This window comes from Podarcis melisellensis (genome assembly GCF_964234715.1).
Source record: "Podarcis melisellensis genome assembly, chromosome: 8".
NCBI lineage: Eukaryota > Metazoa > Chordata > Lepidosauria > Squamata > Lacertidae > Podarcis > Podarcis melisellensis.
In genome coordinates, this window is record NC_138540.1 from 5,189,473 (window position 1) to 5,214,711 (window position 25,239).

The window sequence follows — 25,239 nt, forward strand, 5'->3', positions numbered from 1 at the left end:
TCAGTATCCCACTAGTTTGGCGGGGGGGGGGGCGGAGTTGGATTTCTTTTTATTTGTAAAGGAGACGTGAAGCCGGATTTGCGCGCGCGGGGCTGAGGGTTAAGCTTTCCTAAGATTTAAACCGCACCTAAGACGCACGGACTGGCTTAGAAATCTCGCGAGAGTACGCAAGAGAAAGGCGAAGAAGCTGCAAAGAGGCCGGCGGAGGATTACGTCGGGCGCGAGAGAGCGGCCGCGGTTGGCGAGGAGGCGCCAGCGCGCGTGCGCGTTGGTCGGCGGCGCCGCGGTTGCCTTCTTGCGGCGCATGCGCCGACGGTCCTTTCCGTCGGCCGGCCCGGGCCCTCTCTTTGCCCACCAGCGCCATCTTGAGAGGCCAGCGGCGGATTTGTTGTCCGCCGCGCCGTCGTCGGGGCTCCCCGGAGGCCTCCCGCCCCGCACCCCCGCCGCACCCGCGCGCGGATTTGGCCTGCGGCGAGCCGGGCGCGGCTGTGACCAGGCCTGGCTGGAGGGCTGAGGAGGGAGAGGAACCGCCGCCGCCGCCATGGAGGACGAAATGCCCAAGACGCTGTGAGTTGGGCCGGCAGGGAGGCTGTGAGGAGGCCTATTGTGAGGGGGAGGGGTCGAGCCACGTTGCGCCCCCTCCCCCCCTCCCGCCTTCCCCTCCCCCGCTGCCCCTCTCTCTCCTTTTGTGCGGGCGAATAACACCCCTCGGCTCCCCATAAAAACCGGGGCGGGGGGAGGCGAAGGGGGAAGCATTCGCCCCTCTTAAATTATTATTTTTTTTGGGGGGGGTGGCCTTGGCCTTTTCTCCTCTCGGGCAGCGGACCGAGCTTCTGTGTTGAAAAGCGCTAGTACCACAAATACTGTTAGATGGATCTTATGGGGCGAACGCAGTTGGACTCTGGTGCACAGTTCTGCTCGCCTCAGCTCGAGAAAGGATGGGAAAGGGCAACCAAAATGATCAAGAGGGTGGAGCGACCCCCCTCCCCAAGAAAGGCTGCAGCATTTGAGCCTTTTTAGCTTTGTGGCGGAAAGGAGAAGGAAAGAAGCGACAAGTTCATGAAGCCGCGCATGGCGTGGAGAAAGCGGAGCGAGGGAAGTTTCCCCCCTCTCTCAACACGGAGAGCTCCTGTACAGCCAGCGAAGCCTAATGTTGGCACTACGGAACTCGTTCCCGCAGGAGGCACCGAGGGCCACCAACCTAAATGGCTTTAAAAGAGTGGGACAAATTTTGGGAGGAGATGGCAATAGATGGCTATTAACCAGCCCATGCTCTGCCTCCCCAGTTGGAGGCAGCAGTGCTTCTGAATATCCATTGCTGGAAACCACAGGAAGGGAGAGTTGCTCTTTTGCTTGAATCCTGCTTGTGGGTTTCCCAAAAGAGGCATCCGGTTAGCAACTGTGAGAACAAGCTGCTGGACGGGATGGCCCCACTTTGGCCTGCTCTTTTATGTTAATGACTGTTAATATATATATATACAGTATTTTATTCTGCTGTTCTTGAACGGAGCTCAGGGCAGCAGATATGGTTCTCCCACCCCCACACAGCACACTCATTTTGTCCACAACAACCCTGTAAGGTTGGCTGGGCTCAGAGAGAGAGCCTGGGGTGCATGTAGTGTGACTGGCTGAAGATCGCTCAGTGAAGCTTGATGGAGTGTGTGGATTTGAACCTACATCTCCCGGTTCTAGGATAGAATCTAGTCTCCATTTCAGATTTGAAAAAACATTTCCTTGTGAAAAACCGAACAGCTGATAGCAGTACAGCTGATGAGTGTGTGCATAGCTAGAATCCTTGCACTGGTTATTATCTCTGTAGCACCGCATGCTCCATAGGCAGGGTTACAAGTCTCTGGTCCCCAGGGAACTTAAAGAAGTGACTAGAATGTCTTATAGGCCTGCCTGAGGGTTTGCAGAGACCGTATTGTTGCATATTACTCCAATCTTGTGAGTGGAGTGAGATTCTAGGGATTCCAGACGCTTATTCAGAGTTCGTGTTTCCTTTTGGAGTGAGGAACAGCAGAGACAGTGGCATCTTTATGCTTTATTTACGCAAATATACAACCTGAGCCTATGATGGAGGGGTTCATAGCATTAACATCCCAAGAGAGTCCTGCTTCTCCCATAGCCACAGCCTGTGGGTAGAAATTAAACATGGCTCTCTCTCTCAGCAGAAATCAGGCCTGGCTCTCTCTGCCTTTCCAGTTTACAGCTTTTGCATCCAGTTTCTAAGCTCACATAACTCCACTCTCAACTCTGGCCTTTTGTCTTTCTAAGAAAGAGACAGTTGAGGGAGGTAGCGCCCCCCCCATTTCCCCTCTGGCACAGAGCCACTCCCTTTGTTCCCTTAAGGACCCATCTTTAGTGGTGCGTGCAACTTACCCACCTCCCAAAACCTCATAACACCATGGACAGCTTCATTTCTGTGCTGAATACATTGGAGGAGGTTTTCCTTCTGATAGCCTGCTTGGTTTCTATGGTGGACACAGAGGTGGAGCATCTGAAACCCTAGAAAGCAACTGCCAGTCAGTATTGGCCAAGTATCTTCAAACTTTTAAGACCCAGGACCCACTTTTATCTCAAACATGCCTTTGGGGACCAATTTCTTAATTTTTTACAATATATTTGCAGGGTGGCAGTGCTACTGTTGTGACCCATCTTCAATAAGGCCACAAACCACTAGGGTCCTGACACACCATTGGAAGACCTGTGGTGTAGACAGTACTGAGCTAAGTGAACCAGTGGTCTGACTATATAAGGCGCTAGCCTGTGTTCCTATGACAGAGCTCTCCATCCTCCCTTGCTAGCCCACTCCTTATTTGCATGGAATTCCATTCACCTACTTGCACTTTTTGATCTCCTGTGGCTACAGCACTAGTAAACAGACTATATTTTCTGATAGAGAGCCAGTGGATGAAGGGGGTGGAAGGCAGGAGTAAACGGTGGAAGAATGTCAGATTAAATCTGTTGCCCATAGTTAGGTTTGGGTACAGTAATTGATTTTTTACGTGCGGTTTAAAAACAAAATATGCAGCAGCATTCAAAAATGATACAGTATTATCCACTTGTAGCTCTGAGTGGCATAATAGAGCAGACCATCATCTTTCCCTCTCTCCAACAGTATGCAGCCACCAATGGAAGGTGTTTCTTTAGTCCAAAACGTAGCTGATCAATTATTAACTGGGACTTCCCCAATGGAATGTCAGGGAAGTGTCCCCTACTGCTTGTTTATTAATGTAATGCTATTTTCTGGGTGCCCCCACCTTTTGAGGGTGAGGCAGGTCATGGCCATAGAGGGGGGGGGCTTTTCAGTTCTGCACCATTATTGGTACACTGTCCCCGGAGTGTCAGGACCATTTATATTTTTATTTGGTGTTATGAAATACCATATGAATTTTGCTAATTCTGTTAATCAACTGTTTTATTACGCTGTCTGCTGTTTGTTTTGGTAGCTTTTTCTGTTATTATAATTTGTCAGCCACTCTGGCAATAAATACTGAAGGGACATATTTATATTTTCTAAATAACATGAATAATCCTTAGAGACTAACTCTGTAAAGGAGATCTGTATTACCTTCATGCTGCGGATAAGGGTTGTGGCTGAACTACTAGTGGCTTGTTTATTGTCTTTTAACTTCTGTACTATATCAGCACTCTTCTCCACCATCACCATTTTCTGTTTTGCAGCACTATTGCCTTCCTCAGCCCTTTGGACCGTTTGCTTGCTTGCATAGTTTCTGGACCGCTTAATATATTAAAAATATATTTAAGCATTATACAGAAAACTGAAGTGACAACTTTAAAATATTCCAAAAATAGTTACGTATAAAAATGTCACATTAATACAAAGTTCCTAATATATATCAATATCATTTCATTTTCCTTCTGACACCCTCCCTAACAGCCTCTTGAGTTCTCACCCAGGGTCCAAAACAAACTCTTAGTTCACCCACAAAAATCTCACAACCAGAAGAGTTCTTGGAAACAGTGGGCATTGCCCTAGTCAGTCACTCTAGAAGACTTTCTTTTTATAGGCAGGCCCAAGGTGGATGGTACTTCCTCAGGCTACCAACATGGGAAAAAGAAAATTCACCCTCTTTGAATTGTGGTTTTACATACCAGGACATAAACATTTGTTCCTTAGCAGATCTTAAAATTAGGTAAATACAACCTCAGATGAACAAAACATGACATATTAAACCATGTAATGATTTATTTAACAAAAATAAAGCCAAAATGGAGAAGCCATGTGTGAATACCCAATGATTGTAGAACCACCTTTAGCAGCAATAACTTTAAGTACGGTAATTGTTTTCTGTATGACTTCATCAGTCACTCATCATTGTGGAGGAATTTTGGCCCACTCTTCTTTATAACGTTGCTTCAGATCATTGAGGTTTGCTGGCATTTGTCAATGCACAGCTCTCTTAAGGTCCCGCCACAGCATTTCAATTGGGTTGAGGTTTGGACTTTGACTGGGCCATTGCAACACCTTGATTATTTTCTTTTTCAGCCATTCTATTGTAGAGTTGCACGACTCAGTTTCAGCCAAGCTTCAGTTGTTGGGCAGGTGGCCTCACATTTGACTCTCAAATACTTTGGTATACAGTATTCATGGTCAACTCAGTGACTGCTAGGCTCCCAGTTCCTGTGGCTGTAGAGCCTAACTCTTGAGTTTCTTGCAATTTCTCTGAGCATTGCACGGTCTGACCTTGGGGTGAATTTGCTGGGGCATCTATTTTCCATTTTTGAATAATCTTTCTCACTGTAGAATGATGGACTTTGCATTGGTGGGAAATGGCCTTATAGCCCTTCCCTGTTCCATGGGCAGAAATAATTGCTTCTCTAAGAGCACTGCTGACATCTTTCCTCCTTGGCATTGTGTGAAAACACACCTGGGTGCTCCAGACCAGCAAACCGCTGAAACTTTGACTTTAATAGAGGTGGCCACACTTGCTCATGATCAGTTAAGCAAGTGCATTTGATTAGCAGCACCTTCTGCTACTTAGCTTCTTTATTCCTATGGAAGCAGTAAGGGTGTACTTAGTTTTTCACACATGGCTTCTCCATTTTGGTTTTATTTTTGTTAAATAAATCATGATACTGTGTAATGGCATGTGTTGTTCATCTGAGGTTCTTTTACCTAATTTTAAGACCTGTCAGGCCACAGATGATTGTTATTATGTAATATGTAAAGCTACATAACAAAACTAATATGTAAAACTACATAATACTCCCCCCCATGACTGTATGTCCCATTTCAATGGTCCTTTGCCTTACTTTTTTACACATTTTATGCACTTTTCTCTTTTTTACCTTTGGGGGGTGTATTGAAAATAGGTTCATAACAATGTCTTTCTTATGACTAGCACATTGTGAGGAAATGCAGGAACCATTGCACTGGACATTTTTGTCTTTTCTTCTTTCCAGTGGTGCTCCTTTCTGCTTCACTCTGTAGCAACAAAAGTTAAATGCCTAGGTCAAATGAAGGCCTGGTAGCTACTAGAGAGACTAAAGCAGTTTGTTTTCACGAGGCGAAAATGAAATGCCTATGTTAGTAGGTATAAATAATTAAATTTCAGGATTGATCATATTGATTCTCTATATAAAAAAGCCTCATTTAACTTAATATATTTGGTGGAAGCATTGATTTGATTAAGAGAGTAATTGTATGACTGACATGCTTATATCCAGTTTATTTAATATTAACCTAATCATTTTAAAAAGCAAAGCCATCTGTTTTGAACTGGGGGAAAAATAAACTGCTTTCATTTTTCTTAAATATTCAGCACTGAAAAGAAGTTTAGGTTATATGGCAAGTATTGGCCTTCAAATAGTTGATTAATTGTGAATCCCACTTCAGGGAAAGTACAAATTAAGGCATTTGAGAGAAGAGTATGTAAGTTCAAGTGTGTTGAGATCAGGATGCCAAGTGGGGGCTACAGAGTGTAGCTCATGAGCCAGTCCAGACAATGAGCCTGATGTTGGAGATCAGGGGAGCATTGAGGCTGGCAGGTAGGAGCCAACTGACCCAGCTCCCACAGCACCAGCTTCCATAGAGGTCTTTCACAGGAATATCCCCCTGGACCTGAGGACCTAAGCTACTCACATAGTACCTCACCATTCCAGTGATGCAGTAGGTGGGAGATAGTAGCACAGGAGAATTGCCAGTGAGTTGGCCCTAAAGGAGACACTGGGTTGCCAGGAGGAGAGGCAGGTTTGAAAGCAGTGGCTCACAGTTCCCCAGAAGGTTTGCAGCTCTTTTTGGAGCAAAATGGTCACTTGGAGCTCTCCATGGTGCTGGGACTTGCCTTGCTGCTCTATCAGTGCCAGTAGGAGGCAGGGTTGAAAGCCTATTTGTGGCATTGGAGATTGTTCTGTGGGTTGGGTTCCAGCTTCAGAAGAAAGAGTTAACCGTCCTATCCACACTGCAATTAGGCTTGAAAGCAACCTTCTGTTGGTACCATTGGAAGGTTGTTTTCAAGCCTAATTGCAATGCAGGTGGATAATCTTTGTGTAACTGGTAAGAAAAGGGTTAACCCTCCCTAGTCAAAATCCCCATAAAAATTATATCCCCTTGGACAGTTGTTTGGGGATTAAGACTGTGTGTTGGTGGGTTTACTTGGAGTATGTGCATGTGAGAGGTCTCACCCACCATCAGCTTGCAGACCCAGAGAGGTTTGGCAAAGATGGAATGCAACTCTTGGTTTTCAAAACATTTTAATGCAGTTTTTCAATTCAAAATTATCAAAATGGTGAACAAAATAAAATACACCAGCTTAAGTGTGCATCAGATAATAAAGCGGTGTAGGCTAATAATTCAACTCGCAAAGGCAGAATGAAAAAGCGAAAGCTTTAACTTGCCTTTTGATAAAGAAGTAAAAATGGAAATCATACCAAGTTCCTGAGGATGTTTCGGCTCAGACCTCCTTAAACTACCGGTAACCCCCACATATGGTGGAATGTTTTAGTAAAGCCTCACTGGTAGTTCTTAATTCAGGTTAGGCACATAACAGACAAGGTGGCCTCTGAGATAATCAGAACTCATACTATCTTGGTCATTAAAGCTTAAAATCAATACTGTGGTTTTGGTTCTGTAGCCACTGCTACTGTTTTAAAATAGGCTTTAGATATGAAAATTGTATTGATCCCATTAACCATCAAGACAGTGCATTTTGTACCACATGAAAATTCTGAACCATCTTCAAAGGCAGTTATGTGTTGAATACATATACAGTAGTATCTTGGGTTACATACGCTTCAGGTTACATACGCTTCAGGTTACAGACTCCACTAACCCAGAAATGGTACCTCGGGTTAAGAACTTTGCTTCAGGATGAGAACAGAAATCGTGCGGCAGCGGCACGGCAGCAGGAGGCCCCATTAGCTAAAGTGGTGCTTCAGGTTAAGAACAGTTTCAGGTTAAGAACGGATCTCCGGAACGAATTAAGTACATAACCAGGCAAGGGTTGATTTATGTGCATTTGATTGACCCGCGATTGCACATGTGTGCCTGGGGTCAAACCCAGAAGTGACCCTCAAATGTCACTAAAAGGGCAGCATGGAGGAGGGGCAGAATGCTTTACGCAGGCCCCGCCAGCGTGTGGGGTTCCAGAACGTAACCCCCATGCAAAACAAGGATTGCCTGCTGTCTAGAGGCCACCTAAGCATAAACAGTGGTGGATGGATCTGGCCCACCCACCCCAGGTCACTTTTGACATGTTGATGGGGTTGACAACTGTCAGTCATCTAACATCACATGGTTCATACTTCAAAGGAAGAACCAAGTGCGCAATATTAAGTGCGCTGTCTATTTTTCTCTTCTTCCTTGGTAAGCCTGAATTGAATTTATGCCTGCTGAAAATGGGGTTGCATTTGGTGCTGAATTTTAAATTTGGTCACTTGATGCTGATAGTGGTCAGGTAAACCTGGAGTCTTAGGAAGGATTTTGTGGAGGGATATAAATGGAGAAAGGGATACAAATACCTTACTTAGTTTTCTTATAAATGCACTGTACTGTACTACTGCTCTGCAAGCTTTTTTATAGCATTTGTAATTTGTGCAGCAAATATATTGAGTAATACTGTATTGTGGTTTCACCTGTTCTCAGCCTTTAGGTTTAGTAACAGTGAAAAGATCCTCCCTTGTTCTGCACACATTTTCAAGCCTGCTTCTCCCTCTTTTGTTAACTTCTGAGCATCCTGTTCTTGTGATTGAGTGCTTATTTTTGTTTTAGCTTTGGAAGGTATAGTTACTTTTCTTTTATTAAGGAAGTCTGACTATGATGGTTAGTTTACTTACTACATTTCTGCCAAGGAATCCAAAGTGGTTTAAAATACGAAAACAAATAAAATGCAGTGTGACAGAGTCCTTCAGGCTATGTGTTGCTCACACAGGTCTTTCTTAGGTAGCTCCAGGGAAGATGGGTGAGGGCTGCCCCAACAATTCTCCTTGATAGTTCTGTCATGAGCTAGTGGTATGGCCTAGACTTCCTCACTTCTCCCTTCCTTCAGGGCAAACAGGTCTTCATTGTTTGAGACTCAGACCTCCATGGATCTAAAATTTGGATAATTTTTGCAGGTATGTGGGGAATTTGTCAAGAGATGTTACCGAAGCCCTAATTCTCCAGCTCTTCAGCCAGATTGGACCATGCAAAAATTGCAAAATGATCATGGATGTAAGTTAATGCAATGGTTATGTTCTGCACAAAAAATTTGGGTAAAGGTAAAGGTACCCCTGCCCGTACGGGCCAGTCCTGCCAGACTCTGGGGTTGTGCGCCCATCTCACTCAAGAGGCCAGGGGCCAGCGCTGTCCGAAGACACTTCCGGGTCACGTGGCCAGCGTGACATCGCTGCTCTGGCGAGCCAGAGCTGCACACGGAAACGCCGTTTACCTTCCCGCTGGTAAGCGGTCCCTATTTATCTACTTGCACCCGGAGGTGCTTTCGAACTGCTAGGTTGGCAGGCGCTGGGACCAAGCAGCGGGAGCGCACCCCGCAGCAGGGATTCGAACCGCCGACCTTTCGATCGGCAAGCCCTAGGCGCTGAGGCTTTTACCCACAGCGCCACAAAAATTGTGGTTTTGAGGATTCTAACAAGGTTTAGATTTCTTCCCCCAGGAGTTTCACAGGTTGTTGCCGTCCCTTTAGAAATTTCAGTAAAACAAATTAAACTGAAGGGTAACGAACAAGTAAAAGAACTAAGAAAAAAGTAGTAAGCTAAAAGTAGTTTTCAAACTACTCTGTTTCCACTAAAAATAATCAGTGTATAATTTACAAGGTCTAAAGATTCAACCCACTTTTTTAACACTTTAGGCATAAAATCTTACTTATTGCTGTGGAACTCTCTTTTTCTGCTAATCCTACAAAATAATAGTAATAGTACCTAGGATTGTGGACTTAAATGATGCTGCTTGCTTGGGAGATATCATAAAACAAAATACAGACATTGAGATGGCTCAGCAATGGTTTCTGATAGCTTTCCTTTCTGTGTTACACAGACAGCTGGAAATGATCCATACTGTTTTGTGGAGTTCTATGAGCATCGACATGCAGCTGCAGCTTTAGCGGCTATGAATGGACGGAAGATAATGGGTAAGGTAAGCTCTCAGGTCTAAAGGGTGAGTTGGAGCAGAAGTGTGGCTTTAGGTTGTGGATGAAACCGCTTTTGTAAAAAGAAGAAGATCTAAAGGTAAACTTTTATCCTGTTGTATATAGTAGAACTTTAAATTTTAAAAAACACACCATATAGATAAATTTAAGTACAGTGAAAAGTTATCATGAAATAGGGTGGGAGCATATTTTGCATTAAATATGGCAAAATAATATAAAACATAAATCAAATTTGTCAAACACACTACATTCTGAGGGTTTGTGGGTTATGTAAACATAACTTCCTTGAATATAATTTTAGCAAATATTATTTGTAGGAGGTCAAAGTGAACTGGGCAACAACCCCCAGCAGCCAGAAGAAAGATACCAGCAGTAAGTTCCTTACAATTCTTAGTAATTACTCTTTATTTGCACAAAAGTGTTTTAAATGTTAAGCAATAAGCATCATACAAATATTTGCCCTATTGTTTTGATCATTATCCTAAGATATTATTTAATGTGTTTGTGTTAATAAACTTAAGAACAAATCTAATCTTTGTCATCAGGTAGTACCGTTGTCAACACACTGCGTTCACAAGGTAATTGTATCTTCTTAAACATAAAATGAAATCTCTCAGGGGTATTCACTAACCGCCTGAAGCTATTTGGGGGGGTTGTTCTGTTGTCACAAGATTTCTCCCTCCTCTCTCAATGGATCAGGATGTGGACTGTTGCTGACTCTTAAGCCCTTTGACCCCAATAAAGCTGCTATTGCTGTAAGAATTCTTTCCCTCTCTGTGAGGTTAAGATAACCAGCTTCCTTCAAGGCTGCTGGCTGTGCTGGGCCATAAGCCCCCCTTGTGGTATATCAAAATTGCTATTCCAATTGGATCATTTTCCCTTCTGCTCCTATGCAACCCAGTGTGTTGCTTCTCTACTTGTCTGGCCTTAGAACTTTAAAACTTTGGGGAAGGATTAAAGTAGACTTTCCAAGGTGGAGATGTAAAGTGTCATGTGTGCATTGAAATCAGTTAGAGGTGATGATAATTAAAATGGGCTTTATGTGAGTATGAAGAAAGTCCTTAGATATGAGATCTTTGTATCAACCAGTTCTTATGTAAATGGCTCTAACAAACTGTGAAGGGATTACTGTTTCCGTTCTGTTGCCTTCAGTCTTAGTTCACTTGCTCATGGATTTCACATACTTTGAATTCACATGGATTCACATGGTGTAAAGGCTGGGCAACCAAAACTGTTGGCTTTTCAGAAAACTGTCAAATACTTTAACATCAAACTGTTGCAATGCAAGGTATCTTTTTGACTGTTCTTCACCAAATATGACTAAGATTGAGCTGCTTGTAATTTATATTGTCCATACTGGTTTGTGTAAATCCTACTCTGTTCTGCTCGCAGAACCAGTAGACATATTTAGCTCATTATTGTTAAACTTGTGTATAATTAAGGCTAAACTCTAGCATTATTAAATAAGGCTGTAATATAACTTTTTGGCTTTGGACTAAATGGACTTAGCTCTCATGGAAGTATAGCTTCTGTTATGAATAACTACAGATATAATTTAATGAAAAATTCTAGTTATATGTAATTTTCTGTAATTGCGTACTATCATGTCTGTTCATGGTTATATATTAAACCATAATGTATTTTGTTATCTGTTAGGTAAAAAGATTCTAGTTCTCATGTAGTTTCCAGATGTATGGAAATTGATACAAGATTATTTTTTAAAAAAAGCAAACCTATCCTGTATTTCCATGAGTTCTCTGCAAACTTGTACATTTCTTTTTCTTTTTCTTGGTAAGACCACTTCCATGTCTTTGTTGGAGACCTCAGCCCAGAAATTACAACTGAAGATATTAAAGCAGCTTTTGCACCATTTGGAAGAATATCGTAAGTAATGCCTTATGAAAGATAATGGGGGCAAGAATTTGATGCTAAAACTAAGGAAAATGTGCTGATTAAGAGTGTCAGTATATTTAAGGATACCTATATTCTCTAAAGAGTTGTATCTTTTTGTAGTTAATCAGAGCTATCAAACAGTTCATCTTGCTTTATTTGAATGTGAATTTCTAGACTTTGGATTTATATTTCTGTATTTTAGACTTGCAACTTAATTTTAAAAACAGTATTGATTCATTTCATTATCCAATTACTAGATAATCTAGAAGGGGTTTTCTAAGGGAAAGCTGATTTCTGGGTGACTTACACCAATGAAAAGGCATTGCATAGTCTTATAAAAGCAGCTTTAATAAATATCAGATTTCATAGAAGTTATGGCCTATAAGATTTTGGCTTTTTGTGAAATGGGTGCTCTATTAAATAAAATAAACTAGAAATCGGCCTCCAGTATAGTTTCTCGGTTTCAGTCATTGTCTTAGTTTGGAAGGCATGTGAAAGTGTGTGTAACATACCAGGGAACCAGCTGTATTGTTTCCGTGGAGAAACATTTTTTTAGTTTTAGGACTTGGAAGTTTGCTGTTGATAGCAATGACCAATTAGGCTGAGTTGCAAGGTAATATTTGTATATTGTAAGTACTTCATTGGTAGCATTTCCTGATAGATCTGATGTAAATCCTCATCAGTGACTGAATTATAATTGCAGCAACTTGAGAACAAGATTTCTGTATGGAGATCAATGTAGCATGTTATGAATTACTTGTTTTAGTATGCAGGCAGACCTGCTTAAATGGAAGCAAGATGTAGTGCCAGGGATACATAATGTGTCCTCCAGATTTTGTTGGACTACAACTGTCCTATTGGCTATGCTGGCTGCTGGGGTTGATGGACGTTGGAGTCCCAATATCTGGAGGGCACCATATTGGCAACCCCTGACGTAGTGTATCTCTTGGACGTTTGTTCTTATCTGTCACTAATTCTTCCAAGTGTTGCTTACTGCTGTGAAGTATATCAACCAACTCTCAGAACTGGTTGGAAGGTAATCTCAAAACTGATAACACAATGAGATTGTATCAGTTTCCAGAGGGGTAATCATATAAGTCTCTTGAAACAAAAGCAATTTAGAGCCTTGTAGCATCTTAGAAGACTCACGAATGTATTATGGCACAAGTGTGTTTGCACTCAAGCCAACTTTGTGAGATGCATTATTGTACATATGAGTCCCATTCTATATGGCTGGTCAAAAAGGTTCCTTATCCTAGCAAAAAAGGGGGGTGGGAGGGTAACTTACCCTTCCAAAGCCTGTTGTTAGTACCTGTGTACATGATTTGTCCTTGCAACCAAGAGCTAAGGAGTGTTACCAAGCCTGGGCCAAATGAAGGGGGAATGGAATTTCTTTGTTTAAAGTTCCTCCTCCCAAGAGGTTCCCTGGTTATACCTGTGTTTGAGGTGTTGGGACATGGAGGCAGGAGCCTGAATGTATTCCTGGATTCCCTAAGGTTTGACTTAGCCTAACAGCTGCCGTGGTCACCTGGTCTGTTTCAATGTAATCAACAGCTAGAAGGGCTTGCAACTACTGCTGCAAGACTGGTAGGCCTTGGGGGTTTCCAAACACAGCAGGAACTTCAGGTTGCTGACATGTTTTGAGGAGAAGCATTGCTTCAGGGGAAGATCAGAAAAGCTGGACAATCATATAAAGAAATGTTGGTTAGTGAATATTCTTGCTAGCCTTCTTTGAAGAAGAGTTTTTGCTCAAAACATGTCTCAAACACTAAGGATCAGAAACAAGGAGGGTAAGTAAAGAAGTCCTAATCATACTCACAAACACTAAAACCTTTAAAGGGTGCTTGAGCATAGTAACTTGGAGTACTGTAGAATCAAGGCAATCGACGATAGCAGCCTTGTTCAAGGAAATAATACAGTTGATATACAAACTGTAAAAGTTATCAGTTTCACAGACCCTTTTATGAAACTCAACACTTGGCTCTCAGTACTAAAAGGTGGCCCACCCATATACACTAGTCATCTTATTTAAGGCTACATTAAATAGTTATACTTGCTGCCTCCTAGTAGGGGCTTCAGACCATAGGAGTGAAAAGGTGGGGGCAGCTGGGTAGGAGGATCTGGAATCCCTGCTCCCAAGAAATGCCACTTCATCTACAGAAAGGCCACATGAGGCCAGCCCACTTCTGTGTAGCATCTGCCCAAAATGTGCTTCCATATTTGAGTAAGACCTGAAATTCTCTGGGTTATAGCTGTCTGCTGATACACAAAGTGGTACAAAGTAGTTCGCAGAAGTCTTATCAGTGAAGGCCTAGGGCAGCAAAGGCCGTGATAGCAAAGCAAGTGCTAAATATTTTAGTCCCATGAATTTTAGTTTGGCTTAAGCATCTGTGTGACTTTGAAATCAGAGTGCTTCTGGTATGCTTAATTTGATAAAATTAAAATCCACTTTGCTTGCATTAACAAGATTCCTTCTTAAAGTTAAGAGTTCTGCTAGTATTCTGATGACATTCCACACTACATTTCTGTTGGAATAAGTCCACAAACACTTAAGACCTTCTGGTTGGCTTCCTGCTTAGTGATGCAGCTGCATTGACTGATTGCTGTTGATCTAAGCCTAATCTGTACGGTGGAACTAATGTGTGCTGATATACTAGGAGCAGGGAAGACAGAGTTAATATTGGGTTGAAATAAATGCCCACAGACTCTTCCCCACCCCTCCATCAACCCTCCAAAAATAAGTTGGCCATGAGTGAGCCAAGTTTACTGCCTTGTCTCTCATGAGCACTTTCTTACCTCTGAAGCAGCTGCTGGGAAAGGAAGAACTGGGACTTGACATATTTTTATGGATTCACAGTGTTTTGTCACTTAGATCATTACTTTAAGCCTGTGAACTGTATCCTATCAAGTTAATCTATAGAAAACAAATGTGACACAGATCAAAGTGAAAAACCCCTCATTTTAAAAGTTTTCCAATAGTAAATGTTCAAAGTTGTTTTTTGAATAGCTGGTTTATAATTCTAAATGTTACAAATGGTCACACTGTTTAAAAGACAAAATATAGGCAAAAGTTTCTTTTCATTTTTAAAGCTGAGAGAAAATAATTGTTTAAGTTCTTGAGTCATTTTCAAGAATGACAGTTGAGGGGTAAGTATAGAGCCACGGGTAGTGCTTTAGATTTTTCTGGACTACAACTCCCATCACCCCTGACCATTGGCCATGCTGATTGGGGCTGATGGGAGTTGGTTATCCTTGGTATAGAGGATTCTCTCCCCCCCCCCTTTAAGATGTGCAGAGAGAACCATCCATGTCATGATTAAAGTGGCTGTTCTCAGGCAATTTGTAACATAGCCTTAACTTAGACTAATGAACTCTTGAAAGCATATGTGCATTGTTAAAATTAGGTTATTTTCCATGGAGTGACATTTTTAAATTTTATTTGGGACTTTCAGTGATCTCAGCATTATTTAGCTCCCTTCGTTAAATCAAGTTTCTTCATACAGGATGCAATAGTAGCGTGTGTTGAAATTCCCTTGATGACCGTCTGGCATCATACAGCCTCTCGCATTATTGCTGTATAGTGACACTAGTTACACTGCATGACTTTCTTACTATGTTTGTGTGTGTTTGTGTGTAATAAATGCCTGATTCTTGTGGGTTGGGGAGGGCAAAGTAGGCCTGTGTGTTTGAAAATGTTATTGACCATTTAGTCATGTATACAAATTGCCTGAGAAGCATATAGCTAATAGAAACAGAGTTTTCACCAGTGGGGTTTAGCTATTGTAGCTGGGTCTTTTGTCTTTTTTCACTCAATCTCAAATAATAGGGCTCTGGTTATTTTGCAGAATGTCTCTGAAGAATGGACAGCATTGCCATGGCTAACTGCAAGCTACAGTTCACAGTGGACAAACGTTGTAGTTTTTCTATTTACTTTTATAAATTTTTTACTTTATATACTTTGTAGTTTTCAATCAGTCCTGTATGATTGTTAATTACGAATGCAGTCTTTAAAAGATTATTTAATAGTGTATAGTAAAAAAGAAAAAACATGTTAGTGTTTATTTTCTTCCATAATGCAACCATTTCTGAAAATGTCAATTTCTCAAAATTTACAGCTGCCCAAGTCCAAAAAGGGGGTAACGAATTGACCTGAGAAAATTAAAGAATTCAGTTAACAGGCGACGTATGCCTTTTAATTCCTATTTTTTCATTTTTTCTATTTTCTATTTCTAATAAGTAGGTAGAATGTGTTGGCCAATAGTAAGTTTATAAATTGCATGGTTAAAGAGAGCCGTTCGCTAATATGCTAGTTAGCTACATGCCCTCAGTTATTCCTTTGAATAGCTGCTTTGACCATGCGTAGTATTTTTAACAGTATGTAAGAGCATTTTGAACTGTGAACCAACGACTGTAAAATACTTGTTTTAAAGAGCTATTGATTTTGCATGTTTACACAATTAAGTTTAATTTTTTGCTATTGTGATAAAACATTAGTAAAAGGGAGAATTGCTTTGACTATGTATTGCTGGTGCATTTAAGAAGTTCATTTTATTAAAGGAGCTGCGTGTGAGACATTTTCACTTGGATTCTGTTCTCTTTATGTTTAACTGGCCTTCTCTTTGCTTTTTAGGGATGCACGGGTTGTTAAGGACATGGCAACAGGAAAATCTAAAGGATATGGCTTTGTTTCTTTCTTCAATAAATGGGTGAGTGCATGTTGATTCTTAAGAACCCTTCTTCCAGAAATGAACATTGCCAGACTCTAATGGAGTTCTCAGAGTTCTGAACTAACTTGGCAAGTCAACTCAGAATAAGATAGAGATCCTGTGCTCAGGCTTGCAATCTAAAATATAAGAATCACAAGGAAAGAGGACTGGGTGGGGAAAGAAAGAGGATGGAGATGGGTTTGATGATGCCAGATGGGGGTTACCGGGCATCTGAATCCTGTTAGGGGCTAGTTGATCTATTCTTCCTTGGAGGGAGATGGTACCAGAGTCTTACCCTTGTTTCTGCAATCACTGATAAATTCTAATTATCTGCAAGTATTAAATAGTTATGTGCTGGTGTAACAATCAGCATACTCAGGGCAGCTTAAGATCATCCTATGAAATGGCTGAATAAGAATCACTTTAGATGATTTCTTTTAACTGCTCTTGGGTTGTATAGGTTTTTTATTTACTTTAAAGTAACTATAAGAGCATCTTGAAGATACTTTTATTTTGTGAGCAAGATTTTTGTAAAGGGAAAACATCTTAGACTACATTTTCCACTGTCAGGACTTTTTTTTTGTACTGTATGTAGTTCCATTAAATGGTGCGTCTTTAATACATATGACACTTTTAAATCTTGCTTTTATCTTAGGAGAGCTAATTGAAAATATTCTGCCAATAATACTGAATGAAGCTTAATGAATGGAAGTGCACATTAACTTGAAATGCTAAAATAGTTGCTATTGGTATCTTTCAGTCATATCACCTTGTGGTGGTAAAAATCTACAAAAGTGGTTATCAGCTCTCTATGTCTTAAATGGTTTGCAGCAGCATAACTGTAATGGTTATAGGGGTTGCTCGTGCGTAAGTTGCCGCCACTCCTGGCTAGGTTGCCTGGTTAAACCTTTTCTGTCTGGACAGCCCTTCACTTCGTGGCTGTTTCAGTCGCTAGCAGAATCCGTCAGTGGGCGTTTCTTGAACCTCTTCCAGCAAAGAAGTTCTTTGATGCCAAGTCTCCGCCTACTCTCCCTGCGCGGAAGTCTTCTGCGCAGGGTGGGTGTGGGCAGCGGAAGACCCGTGCTCTCCCCGTTGGTCTCTGGCGAGGAGTCCTGGAGCCCCCTCGCCGATTTCCCCATCTGCCCCCCTTTATCCCTGGTGTTACGCTGATTTCCTTCCCTAGCCGACGAGCTGCCTCTCTCCCTGCTGGGCCCTTCTCCAGCATCGCTTTGGAGCCTTGCCTCCACCTCTAGCTCCGATGGCAGTTCCCTGACAATAACTTTCTCAAGAGCAGTGAGTTTCTGAGTTAGATCACTTGTTTCTCCATCTAGGAGCCAGTGCATGAGCCTCTCTCTGGGAGGAGGTTACAGTCAAAAAACCTCAGCCTTTGTTCTCCATTTGTGGAACACATGCCCTAACGTACTGTGCTTAAAGTATACTAAAACTGTAGTAACAGTTCACTTTTCCTGACAGCTAAGATTGGTTGAGGGGAGGCAGAATTGTCACATGTTAAAACAATTGTTTGACCCATTCATATACAAAGCATGGTTGGGGGTACTCTTTACACAAATGTGGGGAAGCAGGAAAGTACAATCTTCCCCCACCTTACATTTCTGCTGCTTCTAAGCAGTTTCTCCCCGAGCCTTGCTTTGATACCAGCCACCCAGGGAGAAAACTGCTGGAAGTGTAGTAAGGTAAGGCAAAGGAAGAGTGGGGAGCTTTGCTTCCACACCCCCATGCTCCTTTTTATGTGGAGGGTAGACCAACTTAACCCCATTATATATGTGACCAGACTAAATCAGAGTAGCATATATGCAGTTGCCCCGCATGTGTAATTTGGCCCTAAATGGCCATGGCTATGCATGGAGCTGCAGGTTCTTGGAGCACAATAGGAAAATTCAAACAATGAGTACTATTTGGGTTTGGAGTCTAATTGTAGTCTTTCAGAATTTGATAGCTGATTACCTGTGAATGATAGAGCTTCATATCTTTATACCTGCAAGTTGATATTTTTTATATTAAAATGGCACTGACTTAGGTTACTTCACTACAATGGATCCACACTGAATAAAACTTGAGATCCAGCCCATTTTTCTGGTTGTTGGAGGCACCTTTTGTCTCTATTTTCATTTGCCATTTAGCATTCATTTGCATAATGAAGTACTTGGAGCATCTGGAGAAAATTTATGGACAAAAGGGCTATTCACAGAACAGCCTTTTGTAAGCTGCCTTTGTATTTGGAGGGTTTTTTGGGGGGGGTATTATTATTTTTTGCAAATTTAAAGAGACCACATATAATTGTTGATCTGATGCTTTTGCAGCCTTTGTGTAGTAAAGCGATTGTGTAATTGAAACAAATATTTTTCTATAAATTAGCATTGTTAGTAGTTTTCTTTCTTACAGAGCTGCCTTCTGAAAGTGTTTTGCTTTCTCTGTAGGATGCAGAAAATGCGATTCAGCAGATGGGGGGACAGTGGCTCGGTGGAAGACAAATCAGGACAAACTGGGCAACACGTAAACCTCCAGCTCCAAAGAGTACATACGAGTGTGAGTATTTTAGCTTCCAAAACACACATGGGGATATTTCCTCTCCAGCCTGGAATAAGCTTTTAGAACTGACAGTCTAGGGCTAGGGATAGCCAGTATATTTAATTGATGTGCTGCCTCCCATTAGGTGGTGAGTTTGATGCTCTGAATAGAATTTTGTTTGGGTGGAACACCTTACAAGCAGGTTTCGATTGTCAATTGTTCAGGGACAGGAGCCCTGGCCACATAGAATTGTAAGCCTTTGGGGCAGAATGTGGCTGTAAATTGAAACAGTAATTATATATTGCAAAGCATAAGCCATGGTAGTTGCGGGGAATGGACAGCCAATTCTTTCTACAAATGCTTGGGTCTTTTATTTGTGGGCAAATTAGAGACTTGTGTAACCTTTTTTCCCCCTAAACAGCAAACGCCAAACAACTATCCTATGATGATGTTGTGAATCAGTCCAGTCCAAGCAACTGCACAGTGTACTGTGGAGGTGTTACTTCAGGGCTAACAGGTATGGCACCTCATGAGTTTTTAGTAGCCTTAGGAAGTTGTACATAACTCCATATCCTGACATCCTTATTTCTGTCTTCTGATTTGCAGAACAGCTGATGCGCCAGACATTTTCTCCATTTGGGCAAATAATGGAAATTCGGGTCTTCCCAGATAAAGGATACTCCTTTGTACGGTATGATACTGTTTGTCTTTCCTGTGTGTTTTTTAGCAAGCCCATGCCACAGTGTACAGTTTAAAGTATTGCAATCCTTTTTTGAAACTGTGACCTAAAGTGTACTCCTTCCAGTGTCCTGCCATTCATGTTGATTATTTCTAAGAAACAGGAACCTGCAATCATTCACATAAAACTTTCATTTGCGTGTCTTGGGGCTGTTGGGTGTTTTGCACCTGATTTTGACATCACAGCTGCTACTCCGATGTTCTTTTTTCAGTATTCTGACTCCTAATACAGCGGCTTAATGGAGGGGTGGCTGATGGTGGCCACCTTCATTCTCTTTCCGGAAGGCATTGACTTGCACAAAGACCTTAAAAAAAAAAGCGTTGCTCCTGCTATGCCATGATTGCTGAGCAGCCCAATGTATCAGGCCTGCAATTTCCTCTGGAGCCCCCTCACAAGTTTCTTGACTTACTTACATGTTGAATGATATCCTGCCCTTTCTCCCCAAAGATGTGCCCCCCATGGCCTTGTGCATGTGTCATACATTGTGAAGGATCTACACATGCGCTTGCAATATTTCATAGATTATCCCTTGAAATGAATGGTTGGATGGCTTTTTGGTGAGAGGGATTTGTATTACTTGGATGTTTGGCGGGGTTTTGTATTATTGATTAATTTTCTCAAATGGTTACAGGTTCAATTCTCATGAAAGCGCTGCACATGCAATTGTTTCAGTCAATGGCACAACTATAGAAGGACATGTTGTGAAATGTTACTGGGGCAAAGAAACACCAGATATGATAAATCCAATCCAGCAGGTAAGCGTCTACCAAAAAAAAGGGTTGTCCCCCCCCCCCCAAAAAAAAATTAATTCTGTTCTGGTAGGTTTCTTCATCCTAAATAGTTAGACCACAAACCCCTTTACTGGTTGTTCATTTCATTTATATGCATCATTTCCCACATGTTGCTTAACATGGGATCCAACTGTAAAACATACACAAATAATAGGGGCCGGAGGTGTAAAAGGTCATTAGAAAATGTGTTGATCTTTCTTCAGTTATTGTGCTCTCTTTGCTGTGGAACTCTTGGAATAAAAGTATAAATTTAAGATAATCTTAGGGTTAACCACAGGCCTATCAACACATCCTAAGGCTTGTGTACTGTTGCTATCACACTGACACAAACTTGTTTTTTGGGAAATGGGGAGTGGAAGTGGCATGCTGTATGGGAGAGTGCTGAATCTTGGTGCCTCAGTTACCTAATTTAGCTTTTGTGGTCCAAGCCCCTGCTTCTGCTGCACGAGTTCTAAATGTATTTTTGTGGGCAGCAGAAGTTATGATGGCATAATAAGAGCTTGCTAGATCAGGTCCATGGCCCATCTAGTCCAGCATCCTCGTCTCAAAGTGGCCACCCAGATGCATATGGGAAACCAGGAAACAGGATTTGAGCAGAGGAGCCCTTTCCCCTCCTGTGGTTTTCAGCAACTGGCATTCAGAACCGTAGGAGGCAAAGCATAGCCATCAGGGCTAGTAGCCATCGATAGGCACCTACTCAATGAATTTGTCTAATCCTCTTTTAAAGCTGTTAAAATTTATGGCCATCGCTACCTCCTGCAGGACCGAGTTCCACAGTTTAACTGCACTGCCTGAAAATTTAGCTGTTTAGCTTTCTTACAATAGTTTTCCCATAAGAGGGCCAGAAAATAATGGTAGAGAACATATTTTGCATCTGTAAGATCCCCGATTTATTTTCTGTTACCTCTAACACTGGCTCTGCCTGAGGCCAATGTCAGAGCAGATGTGCCACTGATGTACCACTGGTCTGACTGACTCCTACTGTTGAGTTTCATATGGAACAAATAACAAATTCTTCAGCTCTCCAACATGGTATGATTTAATTATTTAATGTTGTGAAATACAGTCCATACATGTCTTTGGAATGAGCTTTGTTGTACGAACTAAAACACTTTTGTGTTTGTGATTACACGAGCTTTAGGATGCAAAAGGCAAAGGGGCATGTGGCAGTGTAACTGAAAACCATCCACCTTTGTGTGTCTTCCCTGTACCAATGTTCTAACTTTGTTTAATTTGAACTTTTTCAGCAGAATCAAGTGGGATACCCACCGCCTTATGGGCAGTGGGGTCAGTGGTATGGAAATGCGCAGCAGATTGGCCAGTACATGCCTAATGGCTGGCAGGTCCCTGCGTATGGAATGTATGGACAAGCATGGAATCAGGGATTCAAGTAAGTGTTTGCTGTTTTGTACAGGCTCTGTGCCAGGGAATCTTTAAGGCTTTAATTCTGAAACTTCTCATATGGACCATATTATGTTGGATTCTGAAACAGGCCATTGGACTTGCAGTTCTGTGTCCTTTCTAAGCAAAATATAGACCCTTTTGATCCACATTGCTGTGTGTAGAATGATAGAAGTCAGCGGTCACTCAAACTAATCTATCTTCATATATCTTAGAAATTATTTTGTACATTCTTTATTTGGTGCTGAAAGCAGGAATGAATTTCTGAAGGCATCCTCTGTGGTTTAATTTTGTGGGCCTGGACTAATGGTGGTGGATAAAGTGATAAAATATTTGGTTTCACATTCATTGTTGTCTTGATTCCAGTTCATTATGTCTGTGTAAACTTTCTAAGCTTTATTTCATTTCCTTTTTCATTCAGTCAGACACAGTCTTCTGCAGCATGGATGGGTGCAAATTATGGTGTGCCGCCCCCGCCCCCACCGCCGCCGCCCCCACCACAGGGTCAAAATGGAAGCGTTCTAACTAGTCAAACTGGATATCGAATGGCAGGTTTTGAAACACAGTGAGAGGAACAGAGAAAGACTCTGGAATAGAACAACTGGTGGCTTTGAGGCTATATATGGAGCATTGTAAAACCCTTTGTTTACTTAAAAAAAACCTATCCAATCAAGTCAGTGCAAAAGTCAGAAAACAGTATTTATTTTTAATCATGAAACTATGTTGTCCACATTTTTTTTTAAAACACACACACAGGAAATACTAGATGCTGGATATCTGCCAACTTTTGCCTTCTTTTCCTCTTTTGAGATGTGTTTCTTAAGATCCTTGTTTGAAACACAACTAATGCAGGGATTTCTGCCACTTTTAGATTGGGGCAGAATATTGCACAATATCAAACTTTTTTCCACTGAAGTAGTGTGCAGTTCTAGTTGCATTCCTAGTATGACTGAAAATGTATATGAAAAGTTGTACAAAAACAAAACACGCCAAAACTGTGTGAGTTCTGAAGGTTTATTGTGATCTTCAGCTTGTGCACAATTCTGTTCTAAAGAGAGCCTATTGTATAAAGTGTCCCATCTCCTCACTTTTGTTATACTGGGGTTTCAAATATAACTTATTGGTTTACATTATTTTGTATCTAGACATTTTTCAAAAAGTGATTTTTGCCTTACTGTCAGCTGTTAAATTATTAAATGGAGGTGGCGGTGGGAATTGGTGGTTGGCAGCCGTAGTTGTTCAGAGCTCTCCAACGGATCCAACTCTTCCTGTTGTTAGACGTGAGAAGGTGCCTGGGAAATCCCTGTTGGGTTTGTGCAAAGATCTTCACCGATGAACTTCAACCCAGTTTCAGATATTATTAAAAATGTGACACATTCTAATGAACCAGCTTTTCTAAATCTCTCAGTTTTTACATTTACATGTATCCTATACCATGTAAACTATTTTAGCAAATTAATATTTTTCACAAAAGTTGGTCAGCTTTTGTATGTCTCCTTCTTTGAAAGGGTAAAAGGCAGAGAGGTCTGTGTGACTTAATGAGTATGATTCTAAACTTTGGCTTTTTGCATGTGAATATCCAATACATTATTAGATTTTGAATACACCAGTCATGCTCTCATTTTTCAAATATGTAGAGAATACATTGGTCTTAGCAACTTCTTACTCAAGTGGAGTAAATTTGACTTGATTTAGCATGTACAGGTAGAGCTCTGATTGCTTGTAGCATTGTGCGGATCAGGCCAGGAGTATGAGGAATGCTCCAGTTAAGCCTGAAGGACCAGCTGGATTAAGCATTTTTAATTGTTCAGAGGCCAAAAAAAACCCTTGCTATCCTACCTCCTTGACTTAGCCTTCAGAGAGTGCAAAAAAGAAAGCTACCCCTAGGTGTAATATTTATTTATCCCAGTTACTGTCTGGGCCCATGGAGGTGTATGCTTTTTATTCTGCATTGGTTGTAGTGGAGCAATGTATCAAGGGATTATTGAGTTTATGATATATGGAGTGTCCTATGACAAATGTGTTTTATGGAAATAAGTGACCCTATGATAGAGGGTTGGCTTTGGAGATGTTAAAATCCTATTTGTCTTGATTTCAACGCCTCACCTTTGGGAAGTGTTCCATGATTTGCTGGGTGTGAATGGTGTTCTAAAATTTGAAAGTTTGCTACAAATATAATTTGCAGTGGGAGGGGGTAGAGGAAAAGACAAAAGAAAACATGGTGACTCTTGAGAAACTCTCGTCCCTGACTCTGTTTAACAACTGGAATTCTGTAAAGGAAGCAGAACCAGATGGCTTGAGTTCAGTGAAACCTGGCTGTAGAAAACAACAATCACAAACCAGTTTTTACCCTGAAAGCAGGTTCTGGTCCCCCATATGTTTAAAAAAGTGAAGTATACTGAAAAGACAGCTTTAACTCATAGACCACTCTTATTTCTGCCTCCTTGCTGCCTTTTAAACTTGCATAAACATATCTTTAAAATTATTTTTACCACCTCTGCCTGTACAATTCTTTCAAAAGAGGACAGGAATAGGTTTGAGGTGAGTTTGGTGCCGCACTGGAATTTCTATGTGTGTATTTTCAGCAATAGAACTGCCCAGGTTTAGTTGTCTTAAATAAAATTCCTGCCATTGGAACTGTCTGAGATACTGTTACCTAGTTTAAAAAACACACAAACAAGGCTTTTAATATTATGTCAGTGCTGGTTGCTTTTCCCCTACTCTCTGTTTGGGCACCCAGGAAAGACATGAATTTCAGGTTGTTTTGTTGAGCATAATTAAAGGCTTAAAATTCTCAAGTTCCTCAGACTTAGACATGCTTTGAGAAAAATGAATGGACGAGGCCCTTCCAGTTATACAATTGTTACTGCTAAGCTACTTCTGACTAGGATTTTTCATACTTTTCTGGAGGTCACTTCTGCTACATAAGCCACATTAAAAACTAGTTGCTTACCAAGTGTCAGCCTCCTCTGCTGTAACGTCTCCAGTGGCCCTACAAAAAATGTAGGTGAAGCATTTGAGCCTATTTCTTTCTCTCTCTATTGCCCTTTTCCTTCTTGTTTTTAGTTTAAGCAGCCTTTCAGTTTTAAAAGGGAGTCTTCTTAAAATACGGTAAATGTAAAGGAGAGCAATGCCCCATACAGATAACAAAGGAGGATAAAGCTGCCTGGGGTATTGTTTTGGGGTTATTTTGTTTTTAAAAGTAGCAGCCCATTTTTGTCTCTGTATGAACATTGAAAGCTTCGTTTGAACTAATGTATTTTGATACTTGTGTTTAGAAGTTCAAGAACTTCACTCCAGAAGCCGTGACTTTTGAAAGCCATTAAGATGTTAATAAAAGATGTGAGCTTGCATATTTCATCCTTAACCTTTCGTTTACTTTACTGTTCAGATATTCTAGCACAGGTTTGGGAGAAAAGTGGAACTGGAAAAGGTCTCTTGAGTTGCCAAATCTAAATTACCTGCCAGCCTTTTTCTCTTGGGTGATGAGACTCTGAAGGAGGCCTTAGCAAGAGCAACCAGTGTCTTGGGTAGCCATCCTTAATCAATTGAAGGGCTGTTGAGACCTT

At 41.4% G+C, this 25,239-nt stretch overlaps 1 protein-coding gene across 7 annotated transcripts; it reads left to right on the top strand.

Annotated features, from left to right (window-relative positions):
• Positions 1-312: 312 nt before the first annotated feature.
• On the top strand, positions 313-25,037 carry TIA1 (TIA1 cytotoxic granule associated RNA binding protein). Of its 7 annotated transcripts, none has more exons than XM_081922563.1 (13): positions 325-567; positions 8,581-8,677; positions 9,500-9,598; positions 9,929-9,983; positions 10,157-10,189; positions 11,408-11,495; positions 16,135-16,210; positions 18,649-18,757; positions 19,161-19,256; positions 19,346-19,430; positions 20,110-20,233; positions 21,520-21,659; positions 22,092-25,037. In XM_081922563.1, the coding sequence occupies exons 1-13, from the start codon at positions 542-544 to the stop codon at positions 22,237-22,239; spliced, it is 1,176 nt and encodes a 391-aa protein (XP_081778689.1). In that variant the 5' UTR covers positions 325-541; the 3' UTR covers positions 22,240-25,037. The 7 variants fall into 7 exon arrangements, with proteins under 7 accessions (XP_081778694.1, XP_081778693.1, XP_081778689.1 ...); XM_081922562.1 differs by having other exon boundaries at positions 327-567; positions 21,517-21,659; XM_081922565.1 differs by lacking the exon at positions 10,157-10,189.
• Positions 25,038-25,239: the final 202 nt, after the last annotated feature.

Bases quoted from the DNA above. Each gene is read 5' to 3' on its own strand.
- TIA1 (XM_081922562.1), top strand. From the start codon at position 542: ATGGAGGACGAAATGCCCAAGACGCT. The intron at 9,984-10,156 runs GTAAGTTCCTTA...CTTTGTCATCAG, and splicing joins CCAGAAGAAAGATACCAGCA to GTAGTACCGTTGTCAACACA. The intron at 21,660-22,091 runs GTAAGTGTTTGC...TTTTTCATTCAG, and splicing joins GCATGGAATCAGGGATTCAA to TCAGACACAGTCTTCTGCAG.